This window comes from Erithacus rubecula (assembly GCF_903797595.1).
Source record: "Erithacus rubecula genome assembly, chromosome: 2".
Lineage (NCBI taxonomy): Eukaryota > Metazoa > Chordata > Aves > Passeriformes > Muscicapidae > Erithacus > Erithacus rubecula.
In genome coordinates this window covers 74,533,536-74,552,807 of record NC_136685.1, presented here as the reverse complement: position 1 = coordinate 74,552,807, position 19,272 = coordinate 74,533,536, and the positions used below count along the sequence as shown (strand labels likewise).

General features: G+C 52.3%; 1 protein-coding gene across 3 annotated transcripts; it reads right to left on the bottom strand.

Annotated features, from left to right (window-relative positions):
- Window positions 1–501: 501 nt before the first annotated feature.
- Window positions 502–19,246, bottom strand: DLK2 (delta like non-canonical Notch ligand 2). Of its 3 annotated transcripts, none has more exons than XM_079332503.1 (8): window positions 18,938–19,246; window positions 13,165–13,279; window positions 12,011–12,175; window positions 6,882–6,983; window positions 5,290–5,353; window positions 4,110–4,240; window positions 3,370–3,514; window positions 502–2,781 (listed from the first exon to the last, which is right to left on the bottom strand). In XM_079332503.1, exons 3-8 carry the CDS (start codon window positions 12,081–12,083, stop codon window positions 2,004–2,006), a joined length of 1,293 nt encoding a protein of 430 aa, XP_079188629.1. In that variant the 5' UTR covers window positions 12,084–12,175; window positions 13,165–13,279; window positions 18,938–19,246; the 3' UTR covers window positions 502–2,003. The 3 variants fall into 3 exon arrangements, with proteins under 3 accessions (XP_079188629.1, XP_079188628.1, XP_079188630.1); XM_079332502.1 differs by having other exon boundaries at window positions 12,011–12,107; XM_079332504.1 differs by lacking the exons at window positions 12,011–12,175; window positions 13,165–13,279; window positions 18,938–19,246 and adding an exon at window positions 9,127–9,266.
- Window positions 19,247–19,272: the final 26 nt, after the last annotated feature.

Genomic DNA, 19,272 nt, shown 5'->3' with positions numbered 1-19,272 from the left:
CTTTTCCAAGCTCAGAAGGTTGCAGCCAGGGACCTTATTGCTTTTCCTCTGTTTTTCAGTGGAGGAGGCCTTCCCTTGAAGGGGCTAGAATGCAATTGCATTAAAGGCCTCTAAGGCTAGTTTATTTCAAGACCACTCCTTCAAGAAAAAATCTCTATCCCTCCTGCCCTGCTCCCAGCTGCACAAACTCACAGCTTTCAGTTTTAGGATCTTGCTCTTGCCCTAGGCACCTGGGACTCCTTCTTCCCAACATTCTTAAGGCAATGATAGCCCACGCTTTTGCTATGCTGCCCAGGGGTAGGAGCCATCCCTATCCCTGCAGACAGAGAATAAGGCAGGACAACTCCTGTGCCACAATCTGGGTTTGCATTCTTGAGGGAAGTGATGGAGATACTGAGCAAGTTGCTGAGCAACCTGATCTACTTGGATTTGCTGAGAGCAGGAGGTTGGTGTTCAGAGGTTCTTGCAACCTAAATTGTTTTATGATTCTCTGATACACTGTTTCTGGGCTTGTAGGTGTTTTATTTGATAAAGGTACATCATCCATCCATGTATTAAAAAAATAATCTTTCTGATGAAACTCACTCCCCTCTCCCAGATCTCACTCCTGCCTGAGCAGTCACTGCTTGGCTCACTTCACACCACTTTGAACCCAGCTCTGCAACCCTCCAAGCCAGTAGTAGGGTTTGGGTTGTGGGGAGTTTTGCCCCACTGCTTAGCCACCTATGCCCATGAGGAGGCACAGAAATCCCTGGTCCTGGGAGAGAGCCACTGATTACTGCACACCAGACCAGCACAGGCAGGAGCAGACCTCATACATAGCATAAGTGACCTGACCATCTACTGCCTTTTAGCCATGCTTTCTTTAGCAATGGTGGAGAAGGCAGTTCTATGTCTCCTTCCTATGTTCATCCCAGGCTCAGTAGCCTGTCCTTACATCCACTGTGGGTAATTTAGCCTTTGTTATATCAAAAAATGCTGCAATGACTGATTTGAGGTTAGAGCCAGCTGCCTGCCTCAGAGTGATGAATGGGAGAGGAAAGGAGGATCTGGATCCTGTATTGCTCCTGAACCAGCCACAGCATAGCCTTGTCCATCTCTAGCTTCACCTATGAGGATATATGAGAAGGACCAGCTCAGGCCCAGAGGACCACAGAGGAGAGAAAATAGTGAGACAGAAATGCACTCTGCAAAGGCAAAGGATCTTAAGTCATTTGTGAGACCAGAAAGGACGGCTTGGTAAGTGGGTCAGAGACCACTGGATTATCAGGAGAAAAGTAGGGAACATGTTTTTAACCTCAGGTCTGACAGCGAGAGAAGGGTGCATCAGCCAGGGCAGAAGAAAGGGCTTGAGACCTGCAATGATTTTTGGAGTCTCTTTGAACTGGCTCACAGAACCACAAGGCCAGGGAGCAAGGGTGTTTGCTCACTCCCTAGGGACATGGCATCTGAAATGAGAGCCTCCAGAAACAGCCAGGAGCTACCCCATACAGTACTGTGACAGGGAGACCCATGCAGCCACAACTGTCCCAAAGGCCCCAGAAGAAGCATTCCAACACCAGCAGAAATGAGGATAAAGCCCCTTCCCATAGTCACAGAGAGGAGTTACAAAGGATCTGGCAGTATCTGGGCTTGCAGTAGGGCTGTGCCCTTGTCAGCACTACCTGTCCTGTTTCAGAGTGCTGGTGTGAGATGATGCCAGTTGCTTGCATGGCACAGGCTGCTGCAAGCAGCACACCATCGCTCCTCTGCAGAGCTGGCCCAACACAGCCCTGCCTTCAAATGCCAGTGGGTGCCAGCTGAGCCAGCCAGCCAGGAGATAGCTCAGACCTAGGCAGGGCCATCACACCAATGCTCAACACCCAGGGTTTTGCTGATGTGGTTGCTGCCCTGGGAGCCCTTCCCTGCTGCCCAGTCGGCGCCGGTGTGGCTCCGCAGGGTGCAGTTCGAGGGGTTTTGCCAGCATGATGACCTGCCAGGGCCTGGTTCAGAGTCCTCGCAGCTCAGAGCTCTGTAGTCTTCCTTGGCTCAATCAAGATGGTGTTGAGCATTCCCACCTGACACTCCTGGTCTTGGAGCTTTCTTGCAGCCTGTGAAGGGCTTTGGCACCAGTTCGACCTTTGGCGGCCTCTCTGCCAGTTCCTCAGCATTAGCAGGACAGTGATGAGGACCAGCACTGCTGTCAGCACCCCAAACACCAGCACTGTCACCAGCTGGGCTTCACTCAGCCCTGAGTCCCTTTGGGTCACCACCTCTTTCACAGAGATTTTCAACAACCCTCCCCCCGGCTCTTTCTCACTGTGGTTGGCCACACGCCGCCCTGTGACCACAGTCCTGATGGGCTCTGGCTGTGTCACCCCCGGCGTCTCACTAGTGGTGCTTTTCACACCTCCAGCATTCTCATGGTTTGCAGGGTGGTAGGGGGGAGACCAGGTGGGCTCAGGGACGGAGATCTCACAGGTTTTGCCAGTGAAACGGTCAGGACACAAGCAGTCATAGTCATTGATGCGGTCGTAGCACTTTGCCCCGTTTTTGCAGGGCTGGCTGGCGCAGTCATTGACGTTGATGGTGCAGAACCGCCCCTCAAAGCCCAGCTGGCACTGGCAGGAGAAGCGGTTGACGCCGTCGTGGCAGGTGGCCCCGTTGGCACAGGGGCGCATCAGGCAGTCGTCCACATCGTGCTCACAGAGAGCCCCCACGAAGCCAGCAAGACAGCGGCAGGTGAAGTTACTGGCAAAGCCATTTTCATCTTGACATTGCCCACCATTCTTGCATGGAGACCTGTGTGGAGAGAGCAAGGATGGCTCATGGCCCTGGAGACCAAGCAGCTTCCCCTGCCCCAGGGAGGTAAACACACAGAGCTGCTTGCATGGTCAGTGTGTCCAGCTCTCCCCGTGGGGGCAGCTATCTCTAGGAGAAGACTGGGTGGGAGTTTCTGTCTCATTGAATGAGAGGTCACAGGACCTCCTCAAAGGCTGTGGCTGTACACAGGCCCACCACCCACCAGGGAAGGTCTTCAGCCAAATGATCTGAAGAGGAAACATGCCCTCCTGATGCTCCCCAAAAGTATTGTGGATGTCAGTCCATCACGCCTACAGCAGTTTGGCTGCCTGGGAGATAGGATGTCCCAGGCATTATGAACAGATTCCTGTTCCTCCTACAGCAGGGACAGGAATCTGTTCAGATTGCAACAAAGCCCTTGATCTGGTAGGATTGTGCACTGTATGCTGCTAAACCAAAGCCAAAGGTGATTTTGGCTTAACTCCATTAGTGTATGGAAATTCACAGAAAACGAGCCAAGCTGGGCCTCCACTTGCCAGTGTGTGACCCAAAGTTAATGTTGTGTATAATCTCACTGCAGTGTCTCACCCTGCCTTCTCACAAGGTCCTGTCTTCATCTCACAGTCCTTCCCGTGGAAACCTTCTGGACACAGGCAGGAATACTCCCCATCTCGATCGTAGATGCACTGTGCCCCATTCTGGCAGGGGGACTGGTGTTCACAGATGTGTATGTCTGAGGGGAAAAAACGGTGGGAATTAGGGAAAAAAAAAAGGTTGATGTGGCCAACTCAGGGCAAACACAACCCACCAAACCCCCTGGGATGGAGAAATGGCAGGAGCTTCTCTCTTCTCCCCTCCAGTAGGCATCTGTAGCAACAGAAGTGCAGTGCTTGTGTGGTTGTGAAGATGCAGTGCATGTCAACTGCCTGACCAGTGGAGACTCCCTGGTACAGATGAATCTCTGGGACTGGAGAAGGAGAGTCCCCCAGCCACCTGCTGAAGGCAGGAAGCCTTGGGGAGAGCAGGGGATGCTACTTGGAGTCCTGACACAGCATGGGAATGCAATGAGTTCATATGCTCCATTTCCTGAGGCTGGCCAGCACTATACCAGCTCTTGCCATACAGCCAGGGAACAAGTGTCAGCAGTCTGACCCCTTCTGCAGGAAGGGAATGGTCTCAGCTGTGGCAGCCAGGCAACATCCCATCTCCCAGGCAGCCAAAACGGCATCACCCAGGTGGCTTCTGGCTCTGCTGGCTGACATATCCATGAGGGTGTGCTGGGCTTCTGCCCTCACACCAAAGGCGGGGAGGTCAAGCCCATGACTCACCTTTGTCACAGAACTTGCCAGCCCAGCCGGTGTGACAGATGCACTGCCAAGGTTGATGGCACGTCCCGTGAAGACAGCCTGGCATACGCACGCACTCCTCGCAGTACTCCCCCTCCCAGCCTGGATCACACCTGCAGGAGCACAGGGCATAGCAGCATCATCAAATCCCAGCAGCAGCTGCAGAAAAGCTGGCTGCGTGCTGTGCAGGACTCCCACAGTGCTCCAAAGGCCCCAAGGACCTCCTAGCTCCCTCCCCCAGAGGTGAGTACTGGCATCTCATCTGTCCAAGAAAGCAAGCAAAAGCAGAGACCCTCTGCAGCCAGGGAGGGTGAATGGCCAGCAGCCAGAGCTCAACAGCTTCACTTTCACTGCCCAAATCCCTCTGCTCTCCAACCAGCTGCTCTGTACACACCACTGCATTAGCTCAGCAATTCCTGTGCTTCCCACAGCAGGCGGCCACTCTGAAAGGCAGAGAAAAGCCCACCCCTAACCCTGAGCTTCCTGAGGGAAAGGGACAAGAGGCTTCTGAGGTCCATATGTTCCACTGCTCCTCTTTGCATTATAATGTGTCTCATTTTTTGTCTGGATTGCATGGTAATCCAGCTGTGAAACCTTGCTTGCTATGGCTGGTGCACAGAATAGACTTATCAGCCAGCTCACAAGGGCAGTGCAATGAGAAAACCTGCAGCACACAATGAACCTTCTGGTCCCAGAAGAGCAGGGCAGTGGCAATAACTAAGTAAAGCCAAGCTGCATTGCTCCAGTGGCAGACATCCCCCAGGCCTGACAGCTCCAAGGCAAAAAGCAAGTGATAACAAGATGAGAGCTGAGAGGAGGTGGCATCAAGCCACAATAAAAACTGTACTCAAACCATCACAAAATGAAACCTAACAAAAACAACACAGTTTCCAGATTAAGAAAGAGACAAAAAGGGCTCAGCAGAATAACACTTGTCAGTGTGTGAAGGTGGGCACCCTGGAAGCACAGGAGCAAAGGCAAAGGGGACCAGCAAGAGGCTGAGGCATCAAAATCTCTCACTCCAGAAGGTACCAGGTAAGAAGAGAGCAGAGTCATCGATTCCAGTAGGTGAGTGGAGGAGGAGGTGCTTCAGCTCTAGGCAGGGCAAGGGAGGGAGAGCAGTTACAGTCAGGAGCAGCAGAGAGCCAAAGACAAGCCATACCTGCACTTCCCATCCTGGTCACAGCAGCCGTGGGCGAGATTGCAGCGCTCACTGCAGTCATCCCCTACAAGACAGGAGACATTGGACTTGGATAAAGCAGACACTGTAGAGGATTCTATACCCGCCCATGCACTGGGTGTTTCCTTAAGTGCTCAGCCTACCTGTCCCCAGAACTGTAAGGTGGGGGACCTTCCTTTCACTGATGGATGCCACACCAGAAATGAGGATTTCACAATAACCCAATCAGCAGTAACACTGTCTTTATTGAGAAATGGGGCTCTACTTCAAAACTGCCCAGTCTCTGGTTATCTTCCCCACCTTTTCTCTGCTGCCTCCCTTAGATTTTGGGCCCTTCTGGGCAAGAGCTGAGATTGCCCATGATTAAGACAACCTGTGTAATAGGGACTGGGCCAGCTGGGATCTTGGTCCCAGAGTCTTGCAGCAAGTATAGTGGGAAAGCTCAGGGCCAAGTACTGCAAGGGGCACAAAGGATGGAAAGGGAAAGAATGGTTCTTTACCTCCCAGGATGCCGCTGTCCCCAAGGACAGCTATTGGCACAGAGTGGTCTGACAGGGGCTCCTGACCTCTTCCAGTTGCAGCACTCCCCTTCCAACACAGGGAAGCAGGACTTGGCATTACATGGGGACAGGTATCCAGTTCTGTTTATTTATTTAAAAGCCACAGAAGCTGTAACTGAGCCATGGCCTCGCTGTGCCACTTCTCATACTCTCCTTTGTGCCAGGTGTTCCCTTTCATCTCCACCTTGCCCTCTTCCCCATCACTTGCTTGCATCTTAGCTCCACAGGGCAGCTGGCTCTTTCTGGCTCCAGGAGCAGTAGAACTAGAGCAAATGTCAAGAAGCAGGGGCTTTCTCCAGAAGTCTTATGCAATCCCAGGCCAGGCCCAGGAGGTGAATGTCCTTACCTGAGCCCCTCCATTCTGGACCAAAGCAGACTAAAGCCTCCATGCCTAGAGATGTGCTCAGGCTTTCCCAATCATCATTTTGTGCTGTCTGGGAAAACGAGCAGGGGGACAAATCCCCTGTGCATGCAATGAGGCAGCAGATCCCACTGCACAGGGTAAGAGCCTCCTAAAACAAGTCACTATGGAGCTGCAGCAGCATCCTGGGACTGCTCAGCCCCAAGCCTGGGTATTACCACATTTCCTATTTGTAACCATCTCTCCTGGCACATGGATTTGGGAATTAATTTCTTATTTGGAGGAAGGATAGAGCAAACTAATTTTTGGGGAAGGATTTTGTATCACTAGATCCAGGGTTAGTTGTTCACTTTGGGATCTTCTTCCCCCTGAACAAGTTCATCAGTTTGGGAACCCATTCACCCTAACTGAGAGAGACAGAGCGGCAGGGATGTCTCTGCCAGTCTGCTCAGGCACTGCCACCCCTGTGGCCAAGTTTCTAAGGTACCTCCAGTGTCACACCCCAGGTGATTAATGACTGTGCAGCATTTTCTGCTTTTCCAGGTCAGACCATCTCTATTTTGCATGGAAAACTGAGGAGACTTCAGCAATGCCAATGGCAGGTTTGGAAAGATGGATATGAAAGAGAAGGACCCACGTCTACAGAGACTCACCTTGCACAAGCTGGTGATGGGCTAAGAGGATCCAAATCAAGGACATGAGCTGGAGACAGAAGCTCCTGAGCATGGTCAGTGTGGCCCCACCGAGATGAACACCTACAGAGAGAAAAAGAGCAAGCTCAGCAAAATCCTTTGGCTTCAGGGATTCACAGCTTCATTTCACACATCCCTTCCTCTCTACTGCCTGGGAGTTCCGAGTTGAAACATTCAGTTTTATACAGACTTGTCACCACACTCCCCTCTGTCTATCCAGACTCCTTCCTCTAAGTCAGTGTTAGGGCACTAAGAATTAAAAAACTTTTGAAAATGTGTGTACAGGAGAACCAAGTGTGCACACTCAATCCTGACAGTGCAATAGCTTAGGCTGTTACACCACATCTTTGAGCACCCGCCCCTGGTAGCTGCTGTCAAGAGATCAGAAACCTCCAGAAATAACAATCCAACTGTGGGGACCTTCATCTTCCCTCCCTATATCTGTGAGGCTTCAGCTGTGTGTTAAACAAGGTCCTCCTGCACACATTTGGATGAATAGATGGGCTGAGTGTTCTTCACAGTGCCCAGGCTGCTTTTCAAACCCTGCAGGACAGCAGAGAGTCCAGCAGATCTAGCAGAGGAGCAGGCAGTAAACAGCAGCCCTCTTTCATTGTCCAAGCAAGAGAGTGTAGCAGCAGGCACTAGAGCTGGGCTGCAGCCCCAGGCAGGAAATGTGAACACACACCTCTCACTAGGTGCGGTCCTTTTCCTCAGCTGTCCTGCAGAGAGCCCCGTCAGCCCAAAGTTCCTGCACCCATCTATTTTCCGACCGCCTCCTGCCCTCTTGAAGCAGCATTAAATACTTTCCAAAAATGCTTCATTCCCTCCCAGCCTTCTGGGGTTGTTAAGGGCAGGAAATTCAAGGGTGATATCATAAATATATTACTGTAATGAGATGGGAGGGGTTAAACAGTTCTGTTAGGAGAATGGTGAAGGTATGGAGCAGACTCTATCCAGCTGCGTGGGTGTGATGAACAGGGGCCATTCCACTTCCAGCTTGACTCTTTAGCTCTGGAAGGTTATGTTTGGTCCGTAGTTGTGTGAGAAACTTCTAAGATGGAAACATAAGTCCTCCCACCCACCTACATGTACACATGCATTGCAGGAAGAGGTTTTGGGGTCCCTGCTAAGAGCTTCACCTGCCTGGACCGGACAAAATAGCCCATAAAAACAATGATGTTGCTTGAAGCATCTCTCCAGCAAACAAACCACAACCAACGAAGGAAGCAGCACTTTCAGAGGGGCTACAGGATGTTACTGTCACTGCCCCAGTCAAATCCCACCATGGATTGCTGCATCCTCCCTCCCCACAGTCCCTTTGACACCATGCTTGCAGGACCCTCCTTTACCTCCTGCCCCTAAACACTGGGCAGTAGCAAACAGCTGCTGCGTTTCAGGGGAGGGGAAGCAATTGCTATGAAACTTATAAAATAATTTAGGGCTGAATAGTGAGTATCATGTTCCTGCAGGGCTGTGAAAAGCATAAGCTCTGATCACACGCCAAAGGCTGTTTTTCCCCCCCCACAGCTCTCCACTCGAGGCACAGCCTCTCAGACCTACGGAGGCAGCCATCCCATGGGTGCTGCTCCCAGCAGAACCCCCGGGATCGCCCCGGACCCCGGCATCCTGGGCGGCAGCTGGTTCCCAGGAAAGGTGTGAGCAGCTCCCACCTGGGCAGGCCTGGCTTTGGGTCACAAGCACACGGGCGAGGGATCTCCCTCCGTCCCACTCGTCCACCTCTGCCTGGCCGGGCTAGGGGCTATCAGACCTCCAGGTGCTGCGAGGTCGCCCCCGAGACCATTAACGTCCCTCTCGAGGGCATAAGGGACCGCTGTGTGCTTGGGGACTGCCAGGGACATCCCCAGGAGGGGGGTACCCCGCACTGCCCCTAGTCTGAAGGCTATCGGGACCCCTCCGGGCTGCGGTCCGGGGTAGGGCTGGGAATCCGGGGGATGCCGCGCCGCTGCGGCTCGCAGCGCTGCCCCCCGCTCCCCTCCCCCCCGGGCTTTGGGACCACCCCAAGCCCCAGTGCGCCTCGGAGGGCACGGCCACGGGGGTGCTCGCCTTCCCCACCCCACCCCAGCCCAGGGCCGTCCCCGAGGCAGCCTCCGCGGAGCCCGCCGGTGCCCCTGCGGCCGCGGCGGCGGCGGGGAAAGGGCAGCGCGGGGCTGCGGGTCCCGCGGCGCTGTCCCCGGGCCCTGCTCACCTCGGCGTCGCGGCGGCTGGCGGGGCTATCGCGGGGCGCGGCGGGGGCCGGCCATGCCCGGAGCGGCGCGGCGGGGCTGGCGAGGCGCGGGCTGCGGAGGGAGCTGCCGCTGCCGCCGCCGCGTGTGCCGCGCCGCTCCGCCCGCCGCCGCCGCCGTGCAGCCCCGGCCGCCTGCCAGCGGCTGCGTGTGCCTGCACATCCCGCTCCCTCCCCGGGACAGCCCGCCTCCCGCCGCCCCAAACCGCAGCAGCCCCCGACCCGGCCCGCCCTGCCCGCTCACCCCTGCCCTGCTCCCGCTGCCGGGGGCGGGGGGACCCCGGCACGGCCCGGGGAGCTGCGGCTGCAGGGCTCAGCGGCCCCCAGCACGGAGCGCAGAGCACGGAGAGCTGTCCGGGCCGGCGATCCCCCAGGGGCGCGGCCTTGCTGGGGGTACCCCCGCCCGGGGCTCGGGGATGCAGCGCTCGCCCCCTCGCAGGGCAGGGGCGCGGTTCTGCCGGGCGCTGAGCGTCTCAGCTTGGAGCCCCTCTCAGAAGTAGGTGCGCAAGGATCCGAGGCTTCGTTTTGCTCAAATTATCTGAAATACTAATACTAAGTACTAATAAACAAAAACGCCTACTGCAGCCCCTCCCTGATGTCCCCTCCACTGGCTAACCGTAGGGTTAAGAAGCCCCATCTTTAAAATAAAGGTTCAACTTGTAGTAATCACCCCACAAAAAAGAAGCCATCCAGGGAAGCTGTGGTCCCCAGCATTTCTCTTGCTGCCACTCGCAAGATTTGGACATGAGCACTTCAGTGGACAATAAAGAGCAATAAGGTAACTGTAGGAAAGGGTCTGCACTGTCACATCTTCAGAAGAAACAGCTGCCCACTCTCCTCCTCACCTTGCATGGCCTTTCTGCTACTTGACAAGATCATATCACCTTCAAAGGTCCTAGCAATCCTTAATTAGATTACAAATCCACATCAGTCAGCTCTTTTCTACTCCTGTATCCCATAAGGTTTGCTGTTTTTCACCAGGAAGGAAGAATCATGTCCTACCAGCACTTAATGGATGCTTTCACATTCCATCTCATCTCAGACAAAGCTCACCCCATCCCTGCTGGCTTCTCCAGTCCCCGCTGCCCTCTGCAGCTCCTGCCAGCCATGGGCAGCCCTGCAGGGCCCAGGACCCAGTATCAGCCCAGGAGTGACCCCATCCAAGCCAAGGTCTCTGCCAGCTCTGAGCAGAGACACCTGCTTGCTCATCCTTGGCATGGCTGGACAGCACAACATGAATGAGTGATAAAATGGGGGCCTACCACCCTGCCTGCCTCTGCAGGAGCTGCCTCCTTCCTGCCTCCTTCCTGCTCTCCTGTCAGCCAGGAGCCCTGTTCCTTTCCTTGCTCTCCTCCTCCTCCTGTCTCTATCACCCCACAGACAGAGGGACAGAGAAGTCCAAACCTCCTGCTTAGGTTGCTCTATCAACTCTTTGGATATTTATGAGACAAGTGTGCACCAGCTCTATCCTGAGATGCTTCCTGTGATTCTACATCCATTCTCATCCCCTGATCCCTCATAGCAAATTCAGCCTGCTTTTGACTAACTCCTATCATGTCTGGAGCTTACAGTAAAAAAGAGAGGGGAAGGCTGAGGGCAAAGCACTGCTCTTGGTATATGGTTTAAAACCAGACAGCCTCTCCTTCCATTGCTACAGCTGCAGGACCTGGACTGATCCACGTTTCTGCTCTGACACCCACAACACCCTGCCTTGCACTCTTTGCCAGTCGTGGTTGGAGGCCAAGGGTTTACTGGCGACACCTCCAACACTCTGCTTAGCCTCACCCTCACTTCCTCTTTGAAATCCTACCACCTTCAGTAACTGTGTCAGATAGAACACCACCTCCTGCAGCATCCTCATCTGCTCCCACATTCCTCTGCTGGGATCTGCCCTGGACCTGACCGCACTGTACTGAAACGTCACTGCACAGCCATGCCCTGGTGCTTTTAAACCTCACTTGGCTAAATGTGCTTGAGAAAATCCTCTGGGTGCTGGGTGTGCATTTGAATGGGCAGATAGGAGGGGGCCTGCAGAGGGACCATATGCTGATACCCATAAGTATCTTCATAGCATGAACACTGTGAAAGAAGGAGATGGGGTTAGGTTGCAGACAGCAGAATGGGATGTGCATCTCCTTGTGCTGCCTCTCTTGGACGTGAGAGCTCTGCCACCAAGTGAGGACTGTCCAGGCTGAGACAGTAAAGTTGATTGCTGAAGATCTGAGTTCCGAGGAAAGGGAAAGAACAAAATCCAGGGTGGGATTTCAGAAGGTGGGATATCTGAGGAAATGTGTTTTGTGGTTTGAGGTTTGGCTTTGTGTGTATCACAGAGAAAAGCAGGCAGGGATGGATGGGAGTAAAAGGGGAATACAGAGAAGGGAGAAGGGACCCATGCAGTGTGGATCTTGGGTGCACTCCTTCCTCCACACCAAAGGGCTCCTGTCCCATTCCCTGTGTGTCAGGCTTGCTGTGTCAGTCCATGGACTGCCCACTACTATTTAATCAGAGCAGCTCTATTTGCAGACCCAAGAAATGGGCTCTGGGGGTTTTCCTGTGCTTGGCTTAGACCCTGCTCTACTAGGCTCTGATCCCTGCCATGCCATCCCTAGAGGCGTCTCAGATGGAACAGCTGCTGGGTCAGAATTAGGAAGGATTTTTTCCTAGCCGTAAGAGTCCCTCCATGTCTTTTCCCTCCAGTGAAGGAAATCCCACAAAGCAAGGACCTGGTGTCAGAACTGGAGCAACCTCTTGTCACGGTTTTCCCTCCAAGGCATGCCAGATGAAGACTCCCTCCCCCACCATCATCCCAACACACCGTCACCACTCACAGGACAGAGGGAGGAATTACCTGTCAAAACCAGCTGAAGCTGCTTCCCTTTCTTCTGTAGTCTGGAACCTGCACCTTGGAGGCAGCCAGACATCAGGGACAAGAAGCAGAGGCTGAGCTGAGAAAACAGATATTGTTGCCTCTTCTCCTTCACGAAGAAGCCTTCTCTGGAGCAGAAACTCTTCCCTGTGCAGAAGCCCAGAGAAATTCACCCCTTCCTGCTCACTCTAATTCCTCAAGAAAGGCAGAAAAGCAGCACGAAGAAGCTGGAGAAAGACTGCAAACACCTCTGACCTGCCAACTCAAATGATCATCCTCTTCAGCTCTTGCTCTGGGTCACCCTCTCTGCCTTATGCACAGCACCAGCCCGGGGTCTCTAGGTTAAAACAAATGTTCTCCCCCATCCCACCCCCCTTGCTTTTCCAATTCCACCCCAGCCCACAACAAACAGCAGCTCGCTGGCCCTACAGCCATGTAACCCAACCCCAGCCATTGTTCCCCTTCTACAAGGTCTATATTTGACTTTGCAGCAGCACCGTGGCTGTGCATGTGTGTGTGTGTGCATGTGTGTGCACTCTCTGCACACACACGCTCCGATATTTGTTCAGAGCCTCATTCCCCAGATGCCCAGGATTGCTTAGAAATAGCTTCCATGGGCAGTAGGTGTTTGTGCCTTCAGCGGGGAAGTGGAGGGGGCAGGCAAAAGAGAAGCAGGGAGGGGGTGGAAGTTGAAGGCAGAAAACCTCCAGGCTCTTTTCTCACAATTTGCACCATCTCAATGCTCTGCCACACTGTGGAGCACGGCCAGGCTGGCAGACAGCAATGCCTGCACTCAATAGCAGAACGGATGGCATACCTGGGGAGTGATGGAGAAAAGGACAAGCTGTGTTCTTGGCGACTCTCTTTGGTGTTACCCTGCCCCAAGTTTTGCTTGCTGATGGCAAAAATGCATCTAAGCCTGCAAAAACTCTTCCAGTCTTCCTAGTGTCTGGCTGAGACCGCCAGAAATGCCACTGGGAAGTACCCAATTCCCCTAGCCCGGTGGCTTTGCAGGGGGATTAGCATTTCCCTTTGCCTCAGGGAATGGGAGCTGCCCTTGGATTCACCTTCCTACGTTCAAGTACTGCGCTGAGAGTAGACATCCTGGGCTACCCGGAGATGTATTTTGTATTTACCCAAAGCCTCCAGGAATGCTGCCCAAGTCCACTGTCACAGTCCCTGTGACCTCAGAGTATCTGGAAACACTGCCTAGACCTGGCATGAGCTTCTTGTATTTGCCTCTTTCACGACCTGCCAGGATATAAGGCAAAATGAGAAAAAAGTGCAATCTAAATGAATGACAGGGAGGATTACTTTCATCCTAAACACTGATGATCCAGTGAACTCATTGCCACTGAGTAACAAGAAAAGGCATTAGCTTAAAAAAACCTGACTGTACATTTATATAGACAATGAGAATAAACAGGAATGAACTCCAGAGAACTATAAACCCTCTTGCTCCAGAGCACTGAAGATGAGTTCTAGGCTATGGTATAAGGAGCAGCTTTCCACAAGGGCAGATTCCGCAGCAATTTTGTGCAGGGCAATGTTTGTACCTTTCCCTGAGCCACACAGACCCAGCCCTGGGAGACAAAGGATGCTGGGCCTGGGTAGGCATCATCTGTGCATACCCACTGCACACATTTACTATTAGCAAGGCCAAGGTGGGATGAACTGTGTGGATGCTTTCATGGTGCCTGTGAGATGTCCTGGAGAGGTGATTCCTGGCTGTTCAAAGTGACAGCCTCCATCCAAGCTTCTGATCATCAGCTTGCTTCTCCTGCTCCCAGAGCCAGATGCAGGGAGTTCCTCATCATCAGGGCTGCCGCTTCCTGAGAGGTGGTCTGCAGTCTCCACTGGCCTCTAGGCAGCTGCTGTGTTGGGGTAGCTAAAATCTGACTGCCTGCCCTACATCTGACTGACTGCTCCACTGAAACAGATCCTCTGAGTGTGGGAGAATGCATGTGTCATTGTGATGGACCTGAATCCAGTACCTGACAGCCTTTAAACCTACTGTGAGGAGCAGCAAAAGTAAGCTTGTCACATGTTATTTTGAGATGCAGATTCCTCAAATCCACCCTCAATACTTCAGTCCAAGACAAGACAAAGGTACCGGGGGAAAAATAAATTTAGAAGAAAGATTAAATTCTGGAGGAAAAAGACCTAGCCTTGAAGAGGGAAGAAAAAAGTATTGGGGTATATACATGGAGGGCAGTTAGAGAAAAGAGGTTTTGCCTGTGTCCCCACAGCTCAAAAGGCTGAGTAAACCCCCTTCAAAAAACCCTTACAAGTTCATAAGAAGGTGTAGGATCTTGTTTTGCCCTGTGATTTCTGGCTTCCCTCTGTGTACATGTACAACAGCTAATGTCAGGGCTCTCCCAAGGGCACTGATTCAGGGGGTGTATCCATTCCCCCCACCTGCCTCCTGCTGCCAGGAGGAGGTCTGGAAGGACTGGAGAGGGAAGGAGATGTCTGGCAGACATCTCCTTTGCTGGCACACACCCGTGGGTACCTCAAAGCCCATCTCTAGCTATGCGGTCTCCCTTTGCCTTTCCAGCTGGCAGCTCTAGCAATGTAACCTTTTAATCTCATCAGGAGCACACATGCATTTAATGGGAGACTCTTGAAGCAAATCTTTTGTGCTTTCTCAGTGCTTGCCTCTGAGCTTTCTCCTGGGTATTTACAGAGGATGGCACATTTTGGTGTTTGCAGTGAAACCTGGCAGGAGAGCCTGTTGCAGAGAATGTCAAGGTCATTTCATGAAACTATGGCCTGTGCTTAGAAAGACTTGAACCCTGGTTGCAGAGGAGTCCATAATTAGCAGCCCCAGGGTATGTGGACGAGTGTTGGGAGGGAGGCTAATTGTAGACTGGCTGTCTCCTTGGCCTTCAGCAGCTCCCGTGAAGCAGAGAAGTGGTGTGCTCAGCCAAGCACCAAGCGTGTCCTAGGGAAAGGTAATTCCTCCCTGGCCTGCCTGGACCCGTCCCTATAAACAACAAAAGCTCCACGGGGCGAGCAATGCTGCAGATTTCATGAAAAAAAAAGTCTCTGTGCATTGGAGGCGCACACTAGGCACGCAGAAGGGCTCCTTGAGAGACAACACACAGCCATGTGTGTCTACATGATAGAGTCCATGAGCCCCTTCTGTGCCTCAGAGGGCTTGTTGGATCAGCTACTCCCTTCCCATTTGTGTACCATGGAGCCAATCCCTGCACCCCAGTGTGTGGTGTCCTCCCCTTGCACGCAGCGAGCACTGTGCCCAAACCCCAATGGAGCCCTGTCTGCTTGCACACACCAAAGAGTGTTACACCTAGCCCTCTGCCACCTCCCCACATGCTCCAGTGAGACATCCTCCCCTGCCTCTCCACATACCTTTAGCTCAGTTCATTTCCAACACTCCATTAGCATGACGAGCTAAACAAGTTTTGACGAAGGAGAAGGGAGGCAGAGCCCCTTTAGTTTTGGTCTGAGTGTGACACAGTGACTCTAGCCTTTGCTTCCCATGGGCTTTTGTCTTGCATTGGAGCAGCCATCCTGCCTGTCAGGCACATTCTTTCCACTCCCTCACCAAGGTAAATCACAGCCAAAGAGTGCACTTCAGTCTCTGCTGCACAGCAGCACTCATGCTGGATATAGCACCCAGTGGGGTGAAGAATTTACAGTGGGTTTTGGTGAGGTTAAGGTGAGGCTGCCAGGAGGAGAAACTGTGCAGTGCTGGGGCAGCTCCTTCTGTAGGGAGCTGTACCTCAAGCAGCGGTATCTGTGGTGTGGGTCCCAGCTGGGAACCAAGTTTTTCTGGAAAAAACACCCTGTATAAGGTCACAGCCCAATATCTGGTCCCTTGCAGAGACCTGTAACTGTGCAGGTAAGAGTTGGAGGCACCTGTACTCGGTGCAAGAGCTGGGATCGTGGCATGGAGCTGGCGGTGAGCAGAGAAATGAGTGGGATGCCACAAACAAATACTTGAGGTCAGAAAACCCCAATTTGAGCTGCCTGCCCCCAGGAGTGATGCAACCAGCACAAAGTGAGAGTGGAAAGAGCACAAATACACCACTGCCAGGCTCTGTCCTCCATGCCTCACTTTGAAATACTGCACCTCAGCAACAGGCAAGAGCTCGCTGTTGCCACACTATTTTGTGGCTAGTTAGAAATGGCCAGTAGGGGTCACTGATATATATTTATTTTATTCTATTTTTATACACACACATTTATAAATATATAGAAGGCTTGCATAGGCAGTAATTGTAATGGGCAAGCATTGATATGCAGCATATTCTTCAAGCATACAGGTTGGGGGAGGTACCCCTGTGTATGTCTGAAATACCAGTGTGAGCTGTACCTCATGCTCTGCTTAGACCCTGTCATGGCATGAAACCACCAAGCTGTACCAAGCACTGGAGTGTGCAATGGTGGATTTTTGTCATTGTTCCCCAGTTCTGCCTTCATCTTCCGTTTCACATTGCCAGAGGTGCTTTGAGGGAGATTCAAAAGATTCAGAGATTCTCGAGAGCAGGATATTGTGTGTGCTTGTCTTTCTGTGAAGGGCCCAGCACAACTACAACCATGATGGGTGCCTTTGGGCAGTCCCATAAGATAAACAGCATTTTGGGTTGGGTCAGCACTGCTCTGTTCTTCAGCCACCAGTGCTGGGGAATGTGTTTGCTTGTGAAAAGACTCCAGTGATTTTTTGAGTGTTGAATCTCTATTAAACTCAAAATTGAGCCCCAGCCCTCACTCTTATGTGGTGGGATGGCCTGAACTATACACGTGGGTATGTTTTTAGCAACTGTTTTATTGGTGGGTTGGCTGTATTTGTCTGGTAGGTGTGTGCTCCAGGCATTCTGGCAAAATGTGTTTGGCTGTCCAATTCGACATCCACAGACTTGTTTGACTGTCACAGGCTGGCAGTATTTCACTGATCTTATTGTTCCTGAAACGCTGTTAGTTTTGGATGCTGAGCTCCTCTTGTATTGGCATATCCCAGAGTGAAAGCTCTGCTCAAACTAAGTCTCAGCTCTTTCAGTTTTGTTAGGCTCAGCCCATCCATGAAACATCCGTTGCCTCTGAGGGCTTCCCAGCTGATGTCTGCTGGGGAATCCTCTGTGCAGCTGGAATTACAGAAGTCGCCAAGGAGGCAAGTGTTTCACAGGAAACCCTTCACCTCTCAGGCAGGTGACAGCCTCCAAGTCAGCCACCAAGGGGTTGTCCAGCCCCTGCCGTCTTCCCCACTTGACCAGGTTTGATGGAAAACTTGAGAGGACCAAGCCTGCACTGCCTTCTTCTGGTGAGGAGACATTATTTCTGGCATCTCCCTTTTCACTAGCCAAGACCATAGGCACTTCAGAGGGATTTGTCCCTCCACAGGGTGGCACCTGCCCCTCCAGGGGTTCCTTTTATTCAGTTACAAGGGTCTATATAAAGTGCTGCCAACTGGAAAGTATTTTGAATAGATCCCTCCCTGCTCTTCACTAAGGGTCATAAATTCAGCTGGTATTTGAGAGAATCTCAAATGTACTTCCAGGACTGTTTGTTGAGGGCTTTACATCCGCCAGAGGCCCCTTAAAATAAAAGGATTATTGGGAGTCAAGTGTTAGATTACCTGGTGCTTGTTAATTGAACTTCAGAGGCTTTAGCGAGCAACTGGCTCTAGCAGGGAGCTGCACTTTGGTATTAATGGTGTTATATAAATGAATATAATGTAACCTAACGTCATGCTTCTGCATCATGTCTCACCTCTGGGCTCAGGGCAACAGTGAGTCCAGCTCACAAGCATACCGGATATGGGGAAAGGCAGGGTGGATGTATGTGGAGAGGAAGAAGGACTGGGAGTCAAGGCCTTTGGGATCTGAGGGAAGTGTTTTTTGGTGCTTGGAGCAGGTGACTGGTGCTCAGCCAGCTCAAGTCGCGCTCCCGTCTCCCTTTGGCAGTCTGACATCGAGATCCGACTTTGAGAAGAGTTGACTTTAATGGAAGCAGTAAATGATGAGACCATCTGAAAACCAGACTCTCTTCTTCCTATAGGACTTATTTCACCTAGACTTGGAAAAAGTTGAAGATCCTACTCTGACAAGTCACTAAAAGAAAGCAAAGTACTCTAATCATTGCTGCCATCAGTGCTCACCCATGGAAACCTGAACAGACCACAGCTGTGAAGGCTCCAAGGCAGCAAGGCCCGGTGGAAATGAGAAACCTCATCAGCTATGAAAATTTCATCAGCTGGTGCTGTGGAAGCAAGAATCTGGAAGTACAGAGCAGATGGGCAGCCTGGATTCTTGGAGCCATTGTCCTTCTGCTTGTTATCTGACTCCGGCACAGGGAGGATTTTGAGAATTTATGGGGGCACAAGTACCGAAGGCTTTCTTGAAATATCCCTGCTGACGTGTGGTGTGGTGCAGACGGCACTTGCTGGGCGCTCAGCAGACGCTTTTGCACAATATTCCCAAGGTCATGGAAGCAGGGTCCTGCTGAGCACCTGTCTTTTATTGTGTAAGAGAGGGACCATTTGGGCAAAGTTTGCAGTACTGTGAGCCTGGCACTATCTGAATGTAAATCTGAAGGCTTTGTAAATGTAGTAGTACACTGAAGAACATCATGTAAATTCTATCAGGGCTTTTCTCAATTGGATAAATTTCCTCAGAACTAGACTCCATTATTTACTGTGTGAATCATCAATTCATGAGATGTTTGCGAAAGAATGGAAAATAGGAAATGGAAGCAGTGGGTGCATAAGTGGGCAAGAGAAGTAATAGAAAAAGCACCTGTCTGAACTCAGAGTTGAATAAATGGGGTGATTTGCTTCGAAATTAACACGTACTGGTTTTTCAAAGACCCAAGAGTAGAACAACACAGTGGAAGATTTTGCAAATGAATATCAAAGCACATTCACAAATTGTGTCAGGGTTTGCCTACCTTTCGCCAGGCACATGCTGTCCTCAGCACCTCTCCTTTCAGAGGCAGACAGTTGTCCTTGGGGGGGTTTCAGGTGGGTTTCTCCATTTACTCCTCTACCTTTCTGCCTCCCTGTCCACCTGCTCCCACGGTTGGGTTTCTATTTCCCTAGTGACAGGCCGGGATACACCCCAGGCTGTTGGGTCATTTCTCAGAACACGGCACACGCAGGAAGGGGCAGGAGCGGGTCCCGGCCCCGGCACTGCCGGCGGCAGCTCCCGTCCCGCCGCCCCTCAGACTGCTCCCAGGTCCCGGGGCAGGAGCGGGTCCCGGCCCCAGCACTGCCGGCGGCAGCT

Bases quoted from the DNA above. Each gene is read 5' to 3' on its own strand.
- DLK2 (XM_079332503.1), bottom strand. From the start codon at position 12,083: ATGTCTGGCTGCCTCCAAGGTGCAGGTTCCAGACTACAGAAGAAAGGG. The intron at 4,241-5,289 runs GTATGGCTTGTC...GTGCTCCTGCAG, and splicing joins GACCAGGATGGGAAGTGCAG to GTGTGATCCAGGCTGGGAGG. The intron at 3,515-4,109 runs GTGAGTCATGGG...TTTTCCCCTCAG, and splicing joins TGGCAAGTTCTGTGACAAAG to ACATACACATCTGTGAACAC.